The 22,593-nt window shown below is 40.9% G+C and overlaps 1 protein-coding gene across 1 annotated transcript; it reads right to left on the reverse strand.

The window, feature by feature from the left end:
* Positions 1-2,617: 2,617 nt before the first annotated feature.
* On the reverse strand, positions 2,618-22,560 carry LOC133123498 (protein mono-ADP-ribosyltransferase PARP14-like). Its single transcript, XM_061233969.1, is given in 26 exon segments — positions 2,618-3,575; positions 3,845-4,049; positions 4,376-4,488; positions 5,409-5,526; positions 5,529-5,849; positions 6,959-7,101; positions 7,651-7,839; positions 7,923-8,099; positions 8,223-8,285; positions 8,693-8,812; positions 9,145-9,241; positions 9,526-9,591; positions 9,821-10,029; positions 12,533-12,709; positions 12,851-12,913; positions 13,334-13,438; positions 14,030-14,093; positions 14,228-14,412; positions 15,712-15,888; positions 16,192-16,254; positions 17,534-17,638; positions 17,756-17,870; positions 17,986-20,054; positions 20,230-20,460; positions 20,776-21,024; positions 22,433-22,560. Coding segments are annotated over 25 exon segments (5,670 nt in total). The 5' UTR covers positions 20,975-21,024; positions 22,433-22,560; the 3' UTR covers positions 2,618-3,279.
* Between the last annotated feature and the right edge of the window lie 33 nt (positions 22,561-22,593).

Raw genomic sequence — 22,593 nt, forward strand, 5'->3', positions numbered from 1 at the left:
AGCCCCTTTCAAATCAGGAACTGTTGAGTACGTAGTTTGAATTAGCTTTCGCTTTTCACTTTCGCGATTTCTCGGCAGGAAAACAAAACCTAAAATCCGAAGTCTAAACTTCGGAGTAATAGGCTAGCTCACGATGATAATCGCCTGTTAATGACAACAGGTAGGGGTGTAATTCAAGCTTTTTGATTTTGAAATTTGGTGTACATTACTTCATAAAACGTTTGATGCATATTGCATGGATCTAAAACGATATAGGCAATATATAACTACACTACACATTTTGAAACATATAAATGGCCTATTGTAGTCTATACTGTACGCTTTAAACAAATACATTTTCCCATTGAAAATAAAATTAATCCAGGTTACATCTTAATCAGGCATATGATTTATCATCATATGCCTGAACTGTAAAATATGTATATATTTAAATCGTTCATGTTTTTAGATATGTCCCTTAATTTTATGTATATAAGGTTATATACATAATTGATTAATGGAAAGGAAAAGAGGCCGTAAGTAATTATGCCAATTTGAGATTTACTTTCCTATTATGTAAGATTTTATGACCACTTTTATGTTTGGGGTCTAATTGAGTCCATCAGTTGAAATAAACACAATAAAAACAAGATTTTTTGATATTTTTAAAAACATTTTGCTTGTCTCCTTATTGTTTCCAAAATGACTAGCCGTTTATGCATAAATATGAAAAATCTCATTTTAGAGCCTAACGTACAGTAAGTGAAAGTTTGGCACCTGTATGGGAAAGTGCCATCAGAATCATCCGCAAAGAAATCTGGGATAAAAATTTAAATTATTGTAGATTTTCTTACATTTTATACAAACTCCACACACCACATTTGTTAGCAAAGTTGGTACAGGACTTTATTGTATGGTTACTATTTAAATCCACCAAATTAGAAAATTAGAAAAATCATGCAGTCATTCATCAATATAATAAACAAGGTTAACAGGCCGAGAAAGAACTGCTCTTACTCCACGGCAACAGAAGAGGGAAGACAGCTCTTTGGAAGTCAAGAAAATACAGGTGGATTCACAGAATGCCCCTTAAAAATGATCAGAGACTAGTGTGATTTCGCTTCCAGGGCTTTCTTAGAAGACCAAACAAACCAAATCTCATTACAATCTGACAATGCAGTCCAAAAGTAAATGGTAAATGGTTGGCATTTATATAGCGCCTTTATCCAAAGCACTGTACAATTGGCTGCCATGCAAGGCACCAACCAGCTCGTCAGGAGAATTTGGGAGTTAAGTGTCTTGCTCAGGGACACTTCAACACAGCCTGGGCAGGGGATCGAACCGGCAACCCTCCGACTGCCAGACAACTGCTCTTACTGCCTGAGCCATGTCGCCCCAAGTGTGTTGAAATGACCCAGACTTTCCTGTGACCACAAAATAGTTTCTTGGTTTTAGGTCTGCCAAGGCCGGTCAGGGGTGGCCATGGATCAACTTTCAGACCCAACTACTGATAATGTTATTATTGAAACATGGTAAGGCTAGTATATTTAATGTATATTTAAGTTTAAATCTGTCTGAGCCATGTCTGTAATAAATTTGACGGCGAGAATACTGTTCCTTCACCAACCAGTTCAATTAAATGGTAAATGTCTGCATTTATATAGCGGCATTATCCAAAGCGCTGGGGAGTGCTAGATGCTTCTCATTCACCCATTTACCCATTCAGACACACATGCAATTGGCTGCCATGCAAGGCACCAACCAGCTCATTAGGAGCAATTGGGGGTTAGGTGTCTTGCTCAGGGACACTTCGACACACCAGTGTGGAACGAACCGTTTTTTCATTTTGTGAAATCAGCCCGTTACTATAGGTTTAATTACCCAGGTGTAAAAACTGGCCCACCAGGGTCTGGAGAGATAGGGGGTAGGACGTAGGTTTGATAAGGAGTTGCATAATGTAGTTATGAGCTTTCGGTCAGCTTTATAGGCATTGGGAGGTTTGTGATTTAACATTTAACATTTCCAACAGGATGTGTGATCTTAATCCAGTATGAATCTGCAACGTCTGTAGTCTTCAAGTACAGAATGTAAAAATGCCAAAGCAAATGATCCTGTTTCACCCAACTCAGAGATCCTACAGTAATAGCAGTCCCGTTTGAAAGGACTCCGCAGTAATTTAATTGCAAGTGTTTGCCTTGGGGATTCAGATTCTGAGTCAGTAGCTGTAGTAGATCCCAGACATTGCAAAATCTTATGAATATCTTGATTAGTGTTTGTACATCTGAACTGCAGACATCCATCCATCAATTATCTGAACCCGCTTATCCTGATCAGGGTTGCAGGGTCGCTGGAGCCTATCCCAGCATACATTGGGCAAAAGGCAGGAATACACACTGGACAGGTCGCAAGTCCATCGCAGGGCATACACACCATTCACTCACACACTCATACCTACGGGCAATTTAGACTCTCCAATCAGCCTAACCTGCATGTCTTTGGACTGTGGGAGGAAACTGGAGTATGAACTGCAGACATCAAATCTTTTATTAAGATAATCCAATGTGGTCCATTTGAATAATGCACTCCATTCCTGATATTCCAGCTGAAATAATCCATGTGAGACAGACAGCAGAAGGTGTAAATTAATCTGAAGACATCCTTAAGAATTTTATTAACATTCAAACTCATTTAAAGCTCACATTTCACAGGAATATATGTGAAACTGTTTTTTTTGTTTGTTTTTTTAACGTTTTTTTAAAGGACACTTCTTCTTACCCTGATACAAATAATCTGTCACACTAGTGAAATTTCCATCTATATCTATCCAGATCTATCTATAATTAATATAAAAAGATTATATTTACATGTTATCAGAAAATATAAAATGTTAATTAAGGCTGTTTAAAGCACAAAATGGCTCATTAAAGGCCCACACTTTTTGTAGTTGCCATGTTTTTGAGTTTCTCGTATCATCTTGGAGCTTTCCATTTGTGTTCCATACTGATTCAAGTTGGGGGAAAAAAACTTGGTTGAAGTATGCATATTTCAGAGTTAAAATGCATTTTTTTGGAGCTGTTCATAGAACAATGTGACATGACATGTTTTTGTATTATTTGATCATGTTGCTAAATGTTAACACAGAGAGCTGACCCATGGGGTCTGGGGCACTCTGAGGGCAGGGTTAGGGACTTAAAAAAGTGACTGCTCCTTGCGATACTAAAACCAGGAAAAGAAAGCTGATGCACGTGGGCCTTTAATGATTCTTAATTGGTGGCCAAGTAGATGCCCCCCCCCACCCCATCACACTGTCTTGAATGTGATGAGGTATTCAGGGTAGGCGCCTGAGTCACAGAAAATGACAAAGATGAAGGGGTTCTGGAGTTTGTCCACTGCACAGTCATGCAGGCCCGCCTGGAGATTGTTGGGGTCCACAGGAGACGGCGCCTTCATGCCCTGCAGTCCGAGGCAGGGCTTGCCAGTGAGGACGCGGGCTCTGTAGATGTACTTGTGACCGTTCCCATCGGGGGTGGAGTACTGGTCATGGCACGAGTAGTGCGCCTCTTTGGCAAAGTAAGTTCCACATCCATACGTTGTAGCTGAAAACACCCAGAAGCATTTTTTAATGTGTGTTAATGTCAAATCTGTATGGACTCGTTCCAAGTTTAAAGTGCTACGGACCTGTTTCACTGAATATTTACATTCAGCCTGTACTTTCCAGGGTCTATTATTCATCGAATAACCATACTGTAGATCACATGAGGCTAGTATATGAACTTCTATTATTAATTAAATGATTTGGGCCCAAATATATTAATTAAATGCATTTAGCACAGCAAGCAGATACGGGAGATTTTGTGGTCGGTACCATTTCTGCCACAGAAGCTGCGGTTGAAACCGTTCTTGTTGATCTTCTGGCAGATGTCCTTGGTTGTTCCATGGTAGAGGAACTGCTCATTATCACTTTTTGGATATTTTTTATCCAATGCCTGTTTGCTTACTGCATACTTCCTCCACTGCTCCTGGTGCTGGATTCTCTGGATCTGAGGGGGTTTTACAAACATCAGTCTCAACTTTTAACCTTTCAAGGGCTCACTTTCAGTTTTTGGGCATAGTATTTGCAAGAGGTTGGAGCTGTCGGTTTTATTCTTTGGAAATTAGGTTAGGGAAATGGGCTTGATATTTAAAGTGTTCAAAAATGTTCAATTTGCAACTGGAGTGCAGCAATTATACTTCTGACTAAAGTGCTAAACCTGAATTGCTTAAGTAAATATCCAGCCGTATGAATAGATTGTATGTAAAAAGAATGTAAGTGTCTGTCGCACAAAATTAGAGTGAATGATGAGATGTACCTGGACCACTTCAAGCTTTTTACTGTTGTTCTGTGCAAAAACCTGACAGGATTGCACAAATCCTTCAGAAATTTTCTGAAATTAGAGTTTTCTAAGAGTAGAATGATGTCCAGATCTTTTCCATCCATCTTGGTCCATGTAGGTGGTGTTGTAATGATAGCTGCAAAATAATAATGAATGTATAATGATTCAATTTATTGTAATTGGGGAATTCTAGTATTCTGCATACAAAGTGCGTGACATATTTAGCTAAATGTTAGCAAGTGGTGACGCTAGCCACTGCTGCTAATATCTGTGGATTTCAGTCTGCTCTCGCCTGCCTGCACACATCGCAAGTCTTCGTCTTTTGGATTTAGGCATGAGCTCCTAGCCCAGGAGATAAATATGCTGGTAGAATCTCCCTAAAATATAAGCGATAACATTAGTACTGTGTAGTGGGACCCAGCTATCACGGCCAACCAGCAGACATACAAAACTGAATTTAGTTGGCTTATAATGGGCAGCTAATTAATGTTACTGGAAACTGGTAAACCACTTGATTGTTAATGTTTAGCCACCAAGGCTAGTCTCTCGCAAACCCAGCTCAACACTGTAGTAGCCCATCGTCTCCTCTTGACCACGCCCCCTCCTCCTTCTATTGGATCCGAGTGTATGAGTTCAGTGTATTGGACGCATGCCATTGTGATACAAGACATAAATAAAAAAGGCCCATACACAGAAGAGGCCTATGATCTGTTCCACAAAGCAGGATGACTGAATTAGCCAGATAACTGCATTGAGTATGTCCTGGACCTGAATCTGGAACATGGACTGAATACAAGTAGACAAGCAAGGCATTGGGCAGAAGTGAACACAGATACAGGTTGCCAGTGTATCATAATAATGACTTGGCATGTTTGTTTTATAATATTTCAATGTGAAAATCCTGCATAGTATGCCTTTTAACACATTTTGTTCTGACCATTGATATCAAAAATGGTTTATTTCTATTCAGCAGTAGTTTTGGGGATATGCCACATTTTAGACAATGACTACTTGCTTCACTGGTCAGGCTGAAAACTTGTCAAGACAGGTACTGACCTGTTTCAGAGTCAGACAGAGGGGTCCTCTTAATTCTGCTAATCTGCCCTCCGCTGTCTGTTTGTTCCATCTTCTCGAAATCCACCGTGAACCTCCCCTTTTCGTTCTGGTAAGTGTAGAAGTGTACTTGTCCTTTCTGTGGAAAGCCAGCCCCAGTTCACAGTTGATTTGTTTTTCCAGGCCTGCCCAGGCATCTGACCTGCCCACCTCCCAGCGGACAGTCTGCCATATCCTTCTCTCCTCCCGCTTCTGGCTTTCCCTCTCTCTGGCTCTTTGCAGACTCTCTGAGTCTTTGATTTGCATGACGACAAAAAGGACGTCCTCTCTCTTTCCTGACACCGTCAGCCTGTTTTGCAGCATAGAGATGTGGACCTGGTGCCTCTGGCTTGTTTCAACAATATCTTGCTTATCCTTTTCTGCAAGGAGGTGGAGGTGGGTTGTCTACCACGTCTTGGCTGGTGCACTTCTTCACCTGGGCCAGGTTTGCCACAGAAGCTGTCATGTCTAGGAAACGACAGTCCAAATCTTCAATTTGTCGAAAAACATCTTCGCGAGGGAAAAGACGACACCACGGCAGCAAGTTCTTCAGGAAAATCAGACTTTATTAGCAGCAGCGCATAAAACCGGATCAGTTCTCCAGAACTGAACCCCGACTGTCATTTTTACACCCATTTTATACACAGTTACTCCACCTACAACTCCTCCTCAAACCTCATTCTGGCAAATCACCCACACTGTTCTTATCGTAACTCCTCCCAACGCTCCTCCCACAACGTCATTGTGGCAAATTGCCAACGGTCCTTATGCTCTGCCAACTCTGTACAAAGTTCAGGGCGTTCTGCCAACTATGAACAAAGTTCAGGACTCCCCCTGTCCTCACTTCACCCCGCCCCTGCTCTTGGCAAACTACCAGACCTCATAAAGTTCTGGATGCCCCCCCTCTAACACACACGTCATCCATACACGTCACTCTGTATCTTTCGCTTTTATAAGACAAACTAAGCAGCAGTAATCTTTGAAAATATACAGACATACTAAACATTTGATTTAATATTCACTTCTAATATTCTTTTCTAATATACAGACATACTAAACATTTGATTAATTATTCTCTTCTAAGGGAGTAAATGTACGTTGCATTCTTTTCTCTCATTTCAACAGTTTCACTGTGGTTTCTTGCGTTTTCATAAGCTTAGCTATAATTAATGTTCTAGGTCAAATAGATACACTTCTGGCATAAAACATTGAGAGTCCCGGAGAAATCAGCTGTAAAGTCATATCTCACTCTGCCTGTGTCCTTGACAGTTCGCCTCCCCCCAGCTGGCTGCTGTGTAATTCTAGCACAATTTAGCAGTTAATCAGTTTGAAACTATACAGGGTACGTATCATACTTTAATACGGATATATTGATACACTTTTAGCATACATCATAGAGCGCTTTGGAGGAACCAGCCTGCTCACTAAGGTGGAGTCTGATTTTGACTTGTGATTGTTTATCATGCTTTTTAGGAGGGAGATTTTTTTGTTCTGTGAATTTTCCCCTACAAAGCTCCGTAAACTTCAGCCACCATCACAGGGAAGGTAATGTCTGCTGTCATGCTTTCCAGGCTCTGGCTGGGAATGTTGGAGTTTTTCTGGGAAAAGCTGGAGCTTGTGGGAGTGGGAAGTTGTCTCCAATGTGCCGCTATTTCCGCTGTTTCCATGAAATTAAATGAATATAATTAGACCAAGAACCTAATCCAGCGCAACCTTAAAAATTTAAAATAATATACTATCCATCCAGCTTGTTTTTTAAGGGTTATGGAAGTAAGGATTATGTTTTTGTTATAAATCCCTGGTATGTAGCTGCCTAGTCCAGTCTCTCTGAAGGGATGGGTTTTCGGTCTGTGGCAATTGATCAATCATTACATTTTTTTTTATTTTTTTTTAATAATAATAAAAAAATTCATTAACACTGTTCTGTCTAGCTACTGCAGTAGATTCACTATGACAAAACGATACTATATTTCAAACCTTCATAAATTGCTGTTATTGATCAGGGCATGCTACCTGCTCCTTCAGGTATAAAATCAGTTGCCCACCCAGGCTTAAATAGATTTAAGAGAACAGAATTAAAATATGCTGGGAGCCAAACTGAACAGTATCCTATGTTTATTAACTACTTTATTCCAAATGGACCACTGTGTATTAACAACACTCCCAGCTCTATTCTACAGTGATAGATGTGCTGTTTGGATCATACCTGCCACCCCAGGCATGGGGGTGACCCTCTTGAACTTCTTCATGACTTGTCCAAAGTCAGAGATCATCTTTGGCTGGAATATGACGATGTTAACCGCGGTGATGGAAGATTTTGGCTTGTCCAATATAAAGTAGCTGATGGCATCAATCATGGCATTGGCCACCTGAGATGGAGTCAAATTTGCAGCTCCTATAAAAAGGGAGAGAAGATGTCAGGCCGAAGAGGACACTACATTTTTCACTTGTGACATTCATTGACTGGCGGTGGCGTACCTGTCCCCAGAGCTGGGAAGGCGACGGACTGGGCTTTGATGCGGTCGCAAATTTCTAAAACTTTGCACATGGAATTGGTGATGTCTCTCTCCTTAGTCTGCCCGACCATATGGATGATGTGCTTGCATTTCAGATTGCCAGGTTTGGTTATCACAACTTCATCTTTTGGCTGTGTCCCTGGTCAACAAAATAAAAGCAACAGTTTCTACACTGAAAAGCAATACCATCAAACCAACTACTCCCAGCTAACCAAGAAATCCCATCAGGCTCTCAGTAATGGAGTGACAGGTGGTGTCATACCTAGAGCTCTGCACTCATCCAGTACTGTCTGTCCAGCTGCTTTGAGAATGGCCCCAGACACACCTGTCAAAATGAAGACAATGCACAGGTCAACTAATCAAATGCCTATTTCTCGATCCTGAGACCAAAACACAAATACGCAGGTCAGGGGTGTTTCAGCTCCAGTAGATTATCATATTTTCAACAACCCTTCTGATTATGTGGTTTAAATTAGTTTATTTGGATTCATATTTTTAAGTTTAAGTTTAACTTTCCAAAGAACAAGTGACGTTCAGGCTGGCTGTTTTCCAAGATCAATCTCTATTTGTGTTTTAGTTTCTTCTAAGCCATACCTTAATTACTACCCGGGTGCCATCTGATTGGATGTGAACTGAAATCACCGGTGTATGGTATTATGTACTGAAGGAGCTATACGATCAGGAGAGGGCTTCAGGGCTGTAGCATATGCCAGAGAAGAAACAGGTACTCACCTGAGCTCAAATCAAGGCTGGTGTTGGTGCTGCTCACAATTACATTTGTTGTCTCCTGGGTGATGTCACCACAGAGGGCTTTGACTTTTATTGGTCCCATGATTATCTCAATGCTTCCTTCTGTATAAATGAAAGGAAGGCGGTCATAAAATCTTTAAAAGATTTTATCAACATGAAATTCCAGCTGTAAAATGCAGCTATGCCAGCTTGACCAGCTTGATATTCAAGCTTGATATTCAAGCTGTGTATGAGCTGGTCGACCAGCTAGTGCTGTTAGCTTGTCTGAGCTCTACCAGCTGTTTCAAAACATATGTAGCTTGAGCTGGTAAAACCAGCTGGGAACTGGTCTGAACTGATAAACCAGTTACTGGCTGTCTCAAAACCTAGTTTGAGCTGTTGTTTTCAGCAGGGATTACAAATACAAAGGTTCCCTAATGCAGGAACTTTAATACCATTGTCATCTTCATCCACATCCTCAGTATCCAATTCAGATGTAGTACTCAACTCCTTGTCATCCTCCACATCTTCATCATCTTTATCAGAACTATCCTGGAATCAATGTAACACATTTCTTAAATTACTAACATGAATGTTATTATGCTGGTAGATTATGATATGAATACATTGAGCAATATTTAATCACTATTACCCTATATTCTTATATGTTATCAGTTATAACAGCTGCTAAATGAGAAGGCCAAGCTCATTTTCCATACCAGTGTAAGGGTAATCTTCTTAATAGATTCTTAATTTACAATGTGTGTTAACATAAAGACAATCATGTGATTAAAAATAACCTTTTATTTTTAATGAATTTTGAATTGAGTGCTTACGAGGAGTCTTTCTCTGTCTCTCTCCCAGCAGACAGACAGCCTTTGACGATAATGTCTCAGCTTCTCCTAGAAGGGGGTAGCAAGCACATTCCGGTCTTACAGCAAGGTCAACAAGGGTGTAAGACAAAATACTGATAAATGTTAGTGGCCAGCTTCATGTCTTTTTGTTTTGGTAAAGCCCCCACTTCTGAGTCAGTCTCACTTTCTGTTATTTCTTTGCAAAAAAATATGAAATTAAACTCAAGTATAGCTATTGTTGTTTTAGAGTGGATCTGTTTCATCAGACGATTCTCACCTGTGAAATGTTAAAAGGGGCATTTTTCCCTAACACCAGCCAAGGTCTTGACCACTGCTTCAGTCCCTGCAGAAACTCCTGGAGGATTTTGTCTTCAAAGACAACAATGTACATCAGCTTGAGAACAGTGGAGATGTGCTGCGATAAATGATTGTGGAATCCTTGAAGCATGGCATCAATGACATCTGCAGCACTCAGCTTTCCCCCACCTGCAATATGACCGTATGGGATCAACCATGTTAGACATTCATTGTTGCACAATGATGATGTGAAATATATGGTGACAGTCATCAGACCGTGACAGCATTTGTAATGTGAATTGGTACATATTTATTGAATGTGGGCATCTATGCTGGTAGTATAAATAAGCTGAATGGCCATCTGTGGTGGCAGCATTCATAAAGAAAGGCTACAATAGCAGCCTTTATTATAGGGATATATACTTAGAACATCTATGGTGGCATCAGTCATGGCTAACCACATGGCTAATGGTTTTCCAAAGTCACCAGCCACTGAGCATTTTCACTTTTCATCAAAGTTGAATCAAGTGAATATTCTAAGTGTCAGTGGAGAAAAAATACATGTATCCACAATTTTAAATAATGTTGATAAAACATGCACATTTGTGCAATGCAATAATTATTTTACTGTATTACATCCTACTGGTGGGGACAACTGGCTATATCTGATGGTATTGAGCACTATGAGAATGTAATGCGCGATTGTTCATTTAATAATGTGAACGTGGAAGCACTGCTGATGCATTCTTATTTCATTTTTGAAACTTTTACTTTAAATGGTAAATGGTTGGCATTTATATAGCGCCTTTATCCAAAGCGCTGTACAATTGATGCTTCTCATTCACCCATTCATACCCACACTCACACCGACGGCGATTGGCAGCCATGCAAGACACCGACCAGCTCATCAGGAGCATTTGGGGGGTTCGGTGTCTTGCTCAGGGACACTTCGACACAGTCTGGGCAGGGGATTGAACCGGCAACCCTCCGACTGCCAGACAACTGCTCTTACTGCCTGAGCCATGTCACCCCTACATAAATGCAAGGAGTTATTATTATTATTATTATTATTATTATTATTATTATTATTATTATTATTATTATTATTATTATTATTGACCCATTTATCTTCTGACCCCACTGGAGCCTAGAAAACCTTGGAAGCAAGCAATATCAATGTACTAATCAGCAGGTCCTGCAGCCATCCTCAAGCACAAAGAAGAGCACATTCCTAAAACTAATCCAGGCAAAAAACCAAACTCCCAGTGCTTCTGAAACACAAAGAAGATGTGATGATAACAACTTTAATTCTGAAATTGCAATTACATACAACTCTTATATTTTATACATGGAATCAATCTGGTTGCCCTTCTCTGAACCTTTTCCAGTGCCTCTATATCTTTCTTATAGTGTGGTCCCCAGAACTGCACACAGTACTCCAAGTGGGTGTAACAAGAGTATTGTATAAGGTGAGTAAGAACTTATACTCCATACTCCTGGCTATGTATCCTCTCATCATGTTGACAGAACCTGAAAGGCTTTAGTCAACTATTATCCCCAAGTCTTTTTCATCTTGAGCACTTTCCAATTTTGTACCTCCCATAAAGTAGTCCTGCCTTATATTTTTCTTTTCCTCAACATTTGGTTGTATTGAATGTCAGGTTTCTGCCCAATTCGAGATTCTGTTTAAGTGTTCCTGGATTTTTTGGAACACAGTTCTTATATTAAGTGATTTATATAAGAAGTTATAATATAAGATACAGTACTGTGCAGAAGTCTTAGGCACTATAGACTTTATTATATATATCTGTTTATTTTTGAAATATCGAAATATTCATTTTCCAAAAGATTTCATTTTACAGAGACAATTTTGTATTAAATTTTAAAAAAGTAACATTACTGTAAGCAATTTACTACTTTTTACGTGAAAACTTGATCAAGGCTGTCTGAGATCAGAAGCAAGGAGCCAACCAAAGTCTGCAGAAGAATTTCTGTTCTCCAGCATGCAAACGCCCTACTGATTGTCTTATAGAACTGCAGGACAGCGTTGGAAGTGATGCAGTTTTAACGCCAAAGGGTGTTCACAAAATTTTTGGATTTGATCAGTTTTTAACTATTCTGTCATCCATCCATCCATCCATCCATTATCTTAACCCACTTATCCTGAACAGGGTCGCAGGGGGGCTGGAGCCTATCCCAGCATTCATTGGGTAAAAGGCAGGAATACACCTTGGACAGGGACAGGTCGCCAGTCCATCGCAGGGCACACACACCATTCACTCACACACTCACACCTATGGGCAATTTAGACTCTCCAATCAGCCTAACCTGCATGTCTTTGGACTGTGGGAGGAAACCAGAAACTCCAAACAGAGAGGCCCCAGCCGACAGGGATTCAAACCCAGGACCTCCTTGCTGTGAGGTGGCAGTGCTACCCACTGCACCATCCGTGCCGCCACACTATTCTGTCAAATTACTAAAATTTAATGTAAAATATATAGATAGATAGATAGATACTTTATTCATCCCGAGGGAAATTCTAGATTTAAATTTTATTTAGAAATATAGTACATTTATTTACCTTTCATTAACTTTATTTACATTATTTTTTAAAGAATGTTATCTCCACAGAATGTTATACAGGTGCCTAAGACTTTTGGACAGTACTGTATTGTACTGTATAAGTGCTCACCTGTGCCAATAGCAGGGAAGGAGACGGTGGTTATGTTGTTTTTCTCGCACTGTTCCAGAACCTTCTCCACCTGTGAGGTTGCAGCAGCTGAGGAGCGGGGTCCCACCATGTGAATGATAAAGTCACACTGTAGCGCCCCACCACTCGTCACCACCACGCCATCATCCTGCTGGGGCCCTTTAAGCCCAAACATGTGAACAAAATGAAACCCAATAGTTTGAGGTTATGCAAAACACAGAAACTTCTTTTTTTTTCAAGAAACTTTATTATCAGTCTTTTGTGCACCCAGTTATTGAAACTGATGTGCCTGAAACTCACCAAATGTTTTGCACTCCTCCTCAACCAAGCTTCCTGCTGCTCTGAATATAGCTCCTGAAACTCCTAAAGGCAACATTACATTCCATTACATTATTGGCACTTGGCAGACGCTCTTATCCCGAGCGACGTAGAACAAAGTGCATACCCATAACCAGGGGTGAGTGCGCTGAAAGACCCTAGAGGGAAGTACAATTTCAATTGCTACCCGTACAACAAAGATAAGGACCAGGGCCTATTTTTATTATTTTTTTCAACAAATAAACAAACAACAAAGCAAAAGTGACAAAACTTAACTATCCAAATACTGCTTACCTAGCCATCAGATTATGCAGATTTAGATCAATTCATGAAGATGATCATACATAAACCAAGGTACAAAATGTGGTATTTGTATTCATGACATAGCAACAAGGAAAGCCTGAAAGGCTGCGGCTGTAAACAGGCTGAATTCACTTTTATGAACCAGATCAAAGAGGGACTCACCTCCTTTCAGGTTCAGCTCATTGTTGGTTGTGTTGACGATCCCTCTGACAGTTTCTGTGGTGATGTCACCTTTCTTCACTTCTATTCTGATACCATGGATCTTAACTTGAGGAGGTTTATTATAGTAGTGCACACCAAATGCAAAAGGAAGAAGAAAACACAATACACAATAAAGTGCACCTGGATTTAAGAGCTTTTTTTTTTTGCTGCTTACACTTTATTTTAAATTATTGAATTCAAGCGGAAGCATTTTAACTTTTATTTCTTCCCACATACTAATTACACAAAAATGCCAGGAAAGTGCCAATGTTACTGTAATGGTAGAAGACACAAACAGTCAAATTATGGCTATTTTTGTGTCACCCTCACAAGGATCACAATAACAATGGGAATGTATTTTTTCATTTTTTATTTTGTGTTCTGTAAATTTTGGCTAATGTTATTGTGTGCCACCTAAATACTGCAGCTAGTTGAACAATGTTACTTTTTAGCTAAGTACCCGAAATATGTTACACAAACCATCGCTTAGTCAAAGGAGGCAGTCAATAAAAACATGGGCAATATAAAATTAACTTCTGTGGAGTTTTGCCTCATTAAAAAGTGATGACCATATGAATTAACTGGAATGGTGTACAGTCAGTTGTTGTTGTGTGCGACTGTGGTGATGATGCTTCTTTCAGGGCGTGTTCAACAAACCTTGATTGGCTGGGAGCTGCATTGACCTGGACTGAATACTTGGCAAGTGGAACCCAGTGACTGCCTGGATAAAGACAAAACATTCCATCAAAATATAACTGTCGATACTGTGACACAATACACAGAAAGTGCCCAGAGAAGCTACTGTTTTGACGGAATTATACTGATATTAAAATATTATGTAATTTAAATATTAACCTCCTTTCTCTGCAGAGACTGCTGGTTCCTCTCTTCAAAGTAATGGCGAAAGGAGTCAAAGACCTTCCGCTTAAAGGTGACTATGAATATGAATTTGATGGTTGTGGAAGTGGTCTGAGACAAATAGTTCTGCAGCCCCTTGAGAATGGCCTTGATGGACTCTTCGGGCTTAATGTGGCCCCTTCCTGTGACAGAAAGCAGCAGAAACCACTATCACATGTTGCCTTGTTGTTTGTCTTTAAAAGTTCCCAGACAGACACCAGTCTTTCAATCTTATTTGTGAGTGGTTTATTGAAATTGACAAACTAAAGTACTAAAACCACAGAAATGGACACTGAGGTCATAATCAATGACCTAAAATATGATTCGACAAAAACGCTGAACATTTTAATACTAGTATTTGTTCAAAGAACAGTGGTTGTAGCTTGTAGCCAGGGGCGACATGGCTCAGGCAGTAAGAGCAGTCGTCTGGCAGCCGGAGGGTTGCCAGTTCGATCCCCTGCCCGGGCTGTGTCGAAGTGTCCCTGAGCAAGACACCTAACCCCCAAATGCTCCTGACGAGCTGGTCGGCGCCTTGCATGGCAGCCAATTGCCGTCGGTGTGTCGGTGTGTCGGTGTGTCGGTGTGTGAGTGTGTGTATGAATGGGTGGATGAGAAGCATCAATTGTACAGTGCTTTGGATAAATTCCAACCATTTTTTTTAGACATGGGCAGTGTTTGTGGTCTATGCAGTATAGAGGTTGATAGTGACTGTGGCCATGTTGTGTAGCTGTGGGCTGTGGTTGTGGCCTGTGCTGCATAGATATGGTCAGCGGTTGTGGTCAAAGAGTATGTTGTATCAAGGGGGTACATAGTTGTGGTGTGCTCAAGACATAGGCAATGGTTGCATTCTGTGTTGTGTAGACAGGGCAATGATTGTGGCCTGTACTGTATATACATGTGCAGAGGTTATGGTCTGTGTTGTGTAGATGTGAGCAGTGGTTGTGGTCTGAGCTGTGTACATATGGGCAGTGATTGTGGTCTGTACTGTGTAGATGTGGGCAGTGGACTGTGTTCTGTAGACAAGTCAGTGATTGTGGTCTGTACTGTATATACATGTGCAGAGGCTGTGATCTGTGTTGTGTAGATGTGGGCAGTGGTTGTGGTCTGAGGTCTGTAGATAGGGCAGTGATTGTGGTCTGTGCTGTGTAGATGTGGGCAGTGGTTGTGGTCTGTACAGTTTAGACATGGGTGGTGGTTGTGGTCAGTGTTGTGTGGATGTGGGCAGTGGTTGTGGTCAATGTTGTTTAGATGTGGGCAGTGCTTGTGGTCTGTGTTCTGTAGATGCGGACAGTACTTGTGGTCTGTGCTGTGTAGATGTGGGCAGTAGTTTGGTCTGTACTGTGTAGACTTGGGTAGTGGTTGTGGTCTGTACTGTGTAGAGGTGGGCAGTAGTTGTGGTCTGTGTTGTGTGGATGTGGGCACTGGTTGTGTTGTGGTCTTACCCGTCCCGATGGCTGGAAAGGACACGGCTGTGGTGTTCTTGCTCTCACAGAGCTGCAGGACCCTCTCCGTGGAGGTGGTGATGCCAGCTGTGGTGGTCGGCCCCACCATCTGAATGATGTGCTTACATTTCAAGTTCCCTCCTCCTGTGACAACCACCCCATCTTCGTTTTGGGTACCTGAATGAGACAGGCCTGTGGTTAATATTTTATAAAATAGTAATTCCAGATGGGTTATTTATGAAAAAGAGTGGTCGGGTAATCACTGGAAAATTAAACCAGGAAAGTGCTTGGATGTAACAAGCAAGCATAAACTCAATAAATATCGCAAGTTTGACAGCTTAAGGCTTGGAAGCTACCACCTCAGGTGATATATTACATTCAGAGCAGAGCCAGAGACTTTCACAAGGAAAAGAGAATATCTTTCTTCATAAGAATAATATACATTTCATTTTATTTTAATTTATATTGTGCAAAAGTTACTCAGTCTGGCGCATTCATCTTGAACAGATTTTCCTGCTTCTTTCAGAATGGCTCCAGAGACACCTAAGAAACAAAGTAGGGTAAAAATGTATTTCCCCCAACAATGAGACAAATACATGTGGATTAAATATGAACTCTCATTTGTATAGTGACTGTATAGTCCCAAACAAGCAGTTCAGCTAACTGTGAATATATATGATGAGATAAGATAAGTTATATTTTATTGTCCTCTGCATGTTAGCTAGGAGCACTGCAGTGCTGAGGACTAACTCCAGTTCCGATGCCAGTGACAAAGTCAAGGGCAATAGTAGGAGTATACCTACAGTACTGTGCAAAAGTTTTAGGCAGGTGTTAAAAAATGTTGTAAAGTAAGAATGCTTTCAAAAATAGTTCACAGTTAATTTTCACAAAATGCAAAGTGAGTGAACAGAAAAAAAATCTAAACCAAATCAATATTTGGTGTGACAGCATCAATTCTTCTAGCTACACTTGCACAAAGTCAGGGATTTTGTAGGCATATAGTCAGGTGTGTGATTAACCAATTATACCAAACAGGAGCGAATGAGCATCAATTGAAACACGTCCATCATGCAATACCATCAGGGAGGCATCTGATTGGCCCCAAATTTATTCTGCAGCAGGACAACGGCCCCAAGAGTCCTGGAAGTGATGGTATGGCCCCACAGAGCCCTGAGCTCAACAGGATCAAGTCTGTCTGGGATTACATGAAGAGTCAGAAGCATTTGAGGCTGTCTAAATCCACAGAAGAACTGTGGCTAGTTCTCCAACATGTGTGGAACAACCTACCTGCTGAGTTCCTTCAAAATTTGTATGCAGGTATACCTAGAAGAATTGATGCTGTTTTGAAGGCAAAGGGTGGTCACACCAAATATTGATTTGATTTAGATTTTTCTTCTGTTCATTCACTTCTTCTGTTCATGCATTTTGTTAATTGATAAAAAAATAACTTAACATTTCTACTTTTGAAAGCATTCTTATTTTACAGCATTTTATCACACCTGCCTAAAACATTTGCACAGTACTGCAATCTGACATGCATCTCTTTTGGTGTGGGAGGAAAGCAGAGTACCCACACCAAAGAGGGGAGAACATACCAACTCAAAATCCATGAAAAGAGGATCTGGCCGGTCAGAACCTGGCTAACCACTGCAACACTGTGCTGCCATACATATGGCTATTCTACCAGAATAACACGTATCTCATAAAGGGCTTGCATGTTCTATTTTAATAGAACAAAGGTCTAAATAGTAGCAAATGATCTTCCTGTCAAGATGATATTCGTATGTTCTAATGACTCCAAGATGCACATACAGAAACGTACCAGTGTCTAGATTCAGACTTTTATTGTTGGAATTCACAATGGCATCCACAGCCTCTTTGGTAATGTCTCCTTTCTTCAGAATTACTTTAATGCCACCAATATCCACTGTAATTATTGACAACAAAAAAAACATATACAGCCAAGTGAGATCACAGACAATGCATTGTCTACAGTATCTCTTTATATGTGCAATGGGTGATTAATTGTGAAATCATATGTTACCTATACGGTCTGATCCAGGTTTAGGTAATCGAGGAGGTGGAGCAGTGGCTTGCTTTGATGTTTTTGCAGGACGAACAGATAACATTGTGTCTGTTGAATCTGTACTTTTATAACCCTGTTTAACAAAAAGAAGACTATGTATGTAAATAAAGACAGCAAATTAGTTCTAGTCAATACATTATAATGCGGCTTGTTTTCTCTCATGAGTCTGTACAAGTGATGCCACATACCTTTTCCTTCAGGACAATGTGAAATTCCTCTACAGTCTTGGCATCAGAGTCAACAATGAATATTTCCCTCAGGTGTGGAGGGGTGTCACAATGACTGTTGCAGAACTCTGTCAGTTCCGTCTCAATGACTTCACAGCTTTCTCTGACAGTGAAGCCAAAAGTGCCACACCCCAGAGCCGGCATGACTATGGAGACACAGTGCTTGCTCTCTGCATTCTGGAGGCTCTTTTGGAAAGCTGATGCCAAGTACCATGTCTCCAATAACATGTTGAATCTGTTGGTATGCCATGTGGGTACTATAGCATAGATGAGGGCCTTGGCAGAAAGTTTTCCTGGGTTACCTGCAACTATGTCCCCAGCGACCAAAACATGGCGCTTCTTCAAGAGCTTATCAACAACATCTTTTACCTGAGACCCCCCAAACTGTACAATTTCCTTGGCAACCGGATTATCAAATGACATGTTTCCACTCAATGGGCAAATGACAGCCTCAGCTGATTGCTTGGATAGTTCACCCTGGGCTATGGTTAAAGTCAGGAAGTATCCTATTTTAAATGTCCACGACAAGTGAGAGCTTGTCTGACTGGCTTGCTCAACAGTCAGATAAAGCTTACAGGCAAGGACCTTGGCCTTGAGAGCATCTTGATGTTTCTCCAACACTTTTGACTCCCCAGTATTGGAGTGCACAATGTTTGAAATTTGCCTCTTCACAGCTGCCACAGCCTCCTTGATGTTGTCACTGGCAGCGGTGACCTTCAGGCAAGGGGACGCCTGTGTCCTTGACGACATAATGGTGACATCCAGGGCTTTCATTTCAGGGGCCTCAGACAGCTTCATGCAAGCATCAATGTATTCAACCTGTCTCAGTGCGTTCAGCTGGATGTCTTCTGTCACTGGCATTTTGTTATTTAGATATCCTCTCAGTTTCCTAGCAACATCTGTAACCACGTTTTGGAACCCACACACTGCAATCTGCACACCAGAATGTGAAATCTTGATGTTCCGTGTATTATTGCTGGATTCTACCTCTTGTATTATACCATGGTAGAAAACATACCAGTGTTCTTCCTGGGTGACTTTTCTTTGATCAGAAGTGAGGTTGATGACATCTTCTGTTAGTATCTGCTTTATTTTATCTCTGGCTTTCTCAACATCTTGCTTCTCAGAAAGAATCTGGATTGAATCTCCAAAGGAGAAGACTGTAGCAGAAATGTGAGTAAAGTGATCACGCTCAAATCTTTTCAGGTCCAGGGACTGCAAAAACATTGTCAGGTTGGGTGACAGATGCAAAGATTGGATGGATAAATTATCTTTTGTGTTCTTGATGATTCCCTCTGCTGCATTCACCTTGTCTCTGAGACCCTTGAGATGAAATGTCAAGTTTACTTCATCTTTCTGATGTTGAACCTCTCCTTGAAGTTTTACAGACACCAAGTTCCACACAAAATCCAGTTCTTCCTTACTGTCTACAGGGATTTTCCTTTCCACAGTGTTTTTTTCAACATCCAGTTCTTCTTTCGCTTTGTTCAACAGGAGTTGGATTTCACCTTGAAGCTTCTTCACTTTGTTCTGTTGCCCCACCACCACAACAGAGTTTTTAGTGCTCTCAAATGTGACTCTGGAAGTTTTGAGATTTAGACTGAGGCATTTGTCCTTCACTCTATCCCAGACCTCTTCAGTTGACATCAACATGACTGTGCTATATTTCTCCAGCAATGCCTCAGCTGCTTGCTTCGTCTTTCTCTCCCAGGTATGGGCCAGACGGTGTAGCAACAGGGACTCTCTGTCCACTGCCATCTCCAAAACTACCTGAGGGATCTCCGGGTCAGTCTTAAAGGAGATGCTGGTGTTGAACTCTTTTAGTGTGCTCTCAAAGTCTTCTTTGCACACCTCATCATTTTGGATGTATTCAAGGAACAAAGCATCCACAGGAATGCAGAATTCATGAGGGGAGGGTGGTGTAGAGGGTTTCTCTCCTGTTAAGGCTTGCTGCAGACTGGAGTAGTACAACAAAGCACACAGGTTGACTCCACAAATATTGTGTTTCTCTTCGGCCACTCTGTTTGCAACTGTCAAATTGGAAAAGGAGATATAATGTAACACATCCTGCTGCATACCCCACTGCACATGTTGTTCTCATTAAATACTCACAGTGATGGAATGTCGAATGTGATTAATCATAGGACAGAGAACATTAGTGTATAAAAGAAGATCATAACGTGAGGTGAATGCATGATCACATACCATGAAAATCGTCAAATTCTATAAGCACACTCTTTGGTTTATTGTCCAAATTCATGCATTTGACTTGCCCTCCTTTACTTCTGCTGGAAAAATATGCCCTGAGCACCTCTTCTGAGATGTTCTCCATATTTCCTTCCACCAGCACAGTGTCTGTGTACTCCAGACGACTGGCGGAGATATGCAAGTTCTGAAGTCTTTTTGAGGAGCATTTCTTCAAAAACGCCAAAACATCTAAACCATGGGATTGACATATTGAACAAAACTTATTAGCAACAAAACTATCCAGCATATTAGTACACTGTTCTGTTCTAGACACAGGCATGTATTGATAGCCTTGATGTAAACTACAATAGCTTTATCTTGTTCATTGTTAGTGCTGCCCTCCTGATGAATAGATACTATGGCATCTGGATAAATTAAGGTTAAATAATAAAAATATAGGTGACTATCATGTTCTGGATTCAGACTGCAGTTCAACCTGGTTTGCCAATGGCTAATGCTCTACGGGCTGCTCTCCCATGCTTTAGCTTTGGTATGCAGACCCACCTATATCCTGTTTGAAGGTAACTGCAATTCTCTCTCCGTCATTCAGGACCTCCCAGGAATGCTCAGCCCCTTTGCTGCAGCTCTTGATGAAGAGGGAGAGGTGGCTGCACTTGCAATCCTCACTGAAGCCACTCAGGATGAACCTGCGGGGATCAAGCCTCTCCTCTGCCTTTTTCTCATCGTATAGCTGTACGGACATCAAGCAACCCTCCAGGTCATGATCCTTCTTGGCCAGGACATTCTCCAAATCTGAGATGCAGTACATGAGTTCTGTTAACATTTAATGGGCCTGACTGATAATTCAGACACAAACAAAATTATACAAATATATCATTCATTTTTAGCATAAGTGTGATACAGGATTTAAAGTTACAATCGGTAATATTTCTGTGTTAAAACGTCACAAGATCAATATAAATGACGGGTGCGTGGGAGGTTGGACCCAAAATGCACGACTCAGAAACAGGGGTGTAATAAAGTCCCGTCAGGGCTTTATTCGGGGAATATCCAGAGAGCGTAGTCAAAAAACAAGCAATGTTCGTACACGTAAAATCCAACCAAAAACCAAAGTACAGTACCGAGGAAGAAGCCAGTCTCGTAATCGGTACACCATGCAAAAAGTCCGGTAGCCAGGAAAGCTGTCAGCGGGGCAGAAGTACAGGCGGACGGTAGGCAGGCTCAGGGTCGATGACGGCGCAAGAGTCAAGACCGAAGTCTGCTCCGCGGGGCAAAAGCACAAAGACAGCAGGCAAAGTCGTGGTACAGGCAGGCAATGGTCAACAAAACAGAAGTCAATAATCCTTTGGTCAATAAACAGGCTTGGATCATAACGGGTAGACAATGGCTTGACAAAAACGCTCAAAAGTGCACTGACAAACAGAAGGCAACAATTTTGCAGACATGACATGGAACTGAGCTTTATATGCAAGTGTAGACAGGTGTAGACAATTAGCTTGAGAGCAGCAAGAGAATGGAAATCAGGTGTGGAGGATTGACAAGTTAACAAGGTAATTAGTAATCATTAGTAATAAACCTATCCTGCCCTAGCGTTAGTAAATTAGTAAATGACATGCACAAGAAACGTAAGGTAACATGAACACATGGTTAGAATGTTAGTATTACCCAATCCTGATCTAGCGTTAGTAGATTAGTAAGAAGACAAGGGAAATTGAAACAATTAGGGTCTGAGTGACAGAAAGGGAGAGAGAGAAAGCAGGAATGCAAGATTTGCAGAAAGACACAAAAAAGTGTATGCTAATCAATGAACAGTACAACATAACATGAAACATAAATTGTGACATAACAAATTAGCAAAACTATGACAATAAACTATATTACATGACATGACAAGACTAACCTAATACGTGACATGACAATAACATAACCAAGACAATAACTAAACATAAGACATGACATGACAAGCATGAAACGTGACAATAAATCCCTTCCTATCATTGAAAAAGGCTCACTGACATGTTGACTCGCCACAATTTTGGTCTATGGCACTTGGACTTCTAATAAACCCTTTCTGCTGCTTTGGAAAATGGTAACGAGAAATGTGAACACATCATGAAAGCTGCTTGGCTCTTGGCACAGATCTCAGTTCTCTCTTAAGACCTTAGTTAAGACATCAACCAAAAAATCACAAACATCTTACCTGACTGGCTGGTTAGCTTGAGAATCCATTGACTATTTCCACATCTACAAATATCAATGTCATCGGTAAATTGTTCAAAGTACAACCGAAGGATGTCTTCTTTGATTGGATGGTCACTACTCACAAGTAGTGATACCACATTGTCACCACAAACTTGCTGC

Source organism: Conger conger, chromosome 3 (assembly GCF_963514075.1).
Source record: "Conger conger chromosome 3, fConCon1.1, whole genome shotgun sequence".
Lineage (NCBI taxonomy): Eukaryota > Metazoa > Chordata > Actinopteri > Anguilliformes > Congridae > Conger > Conger conger.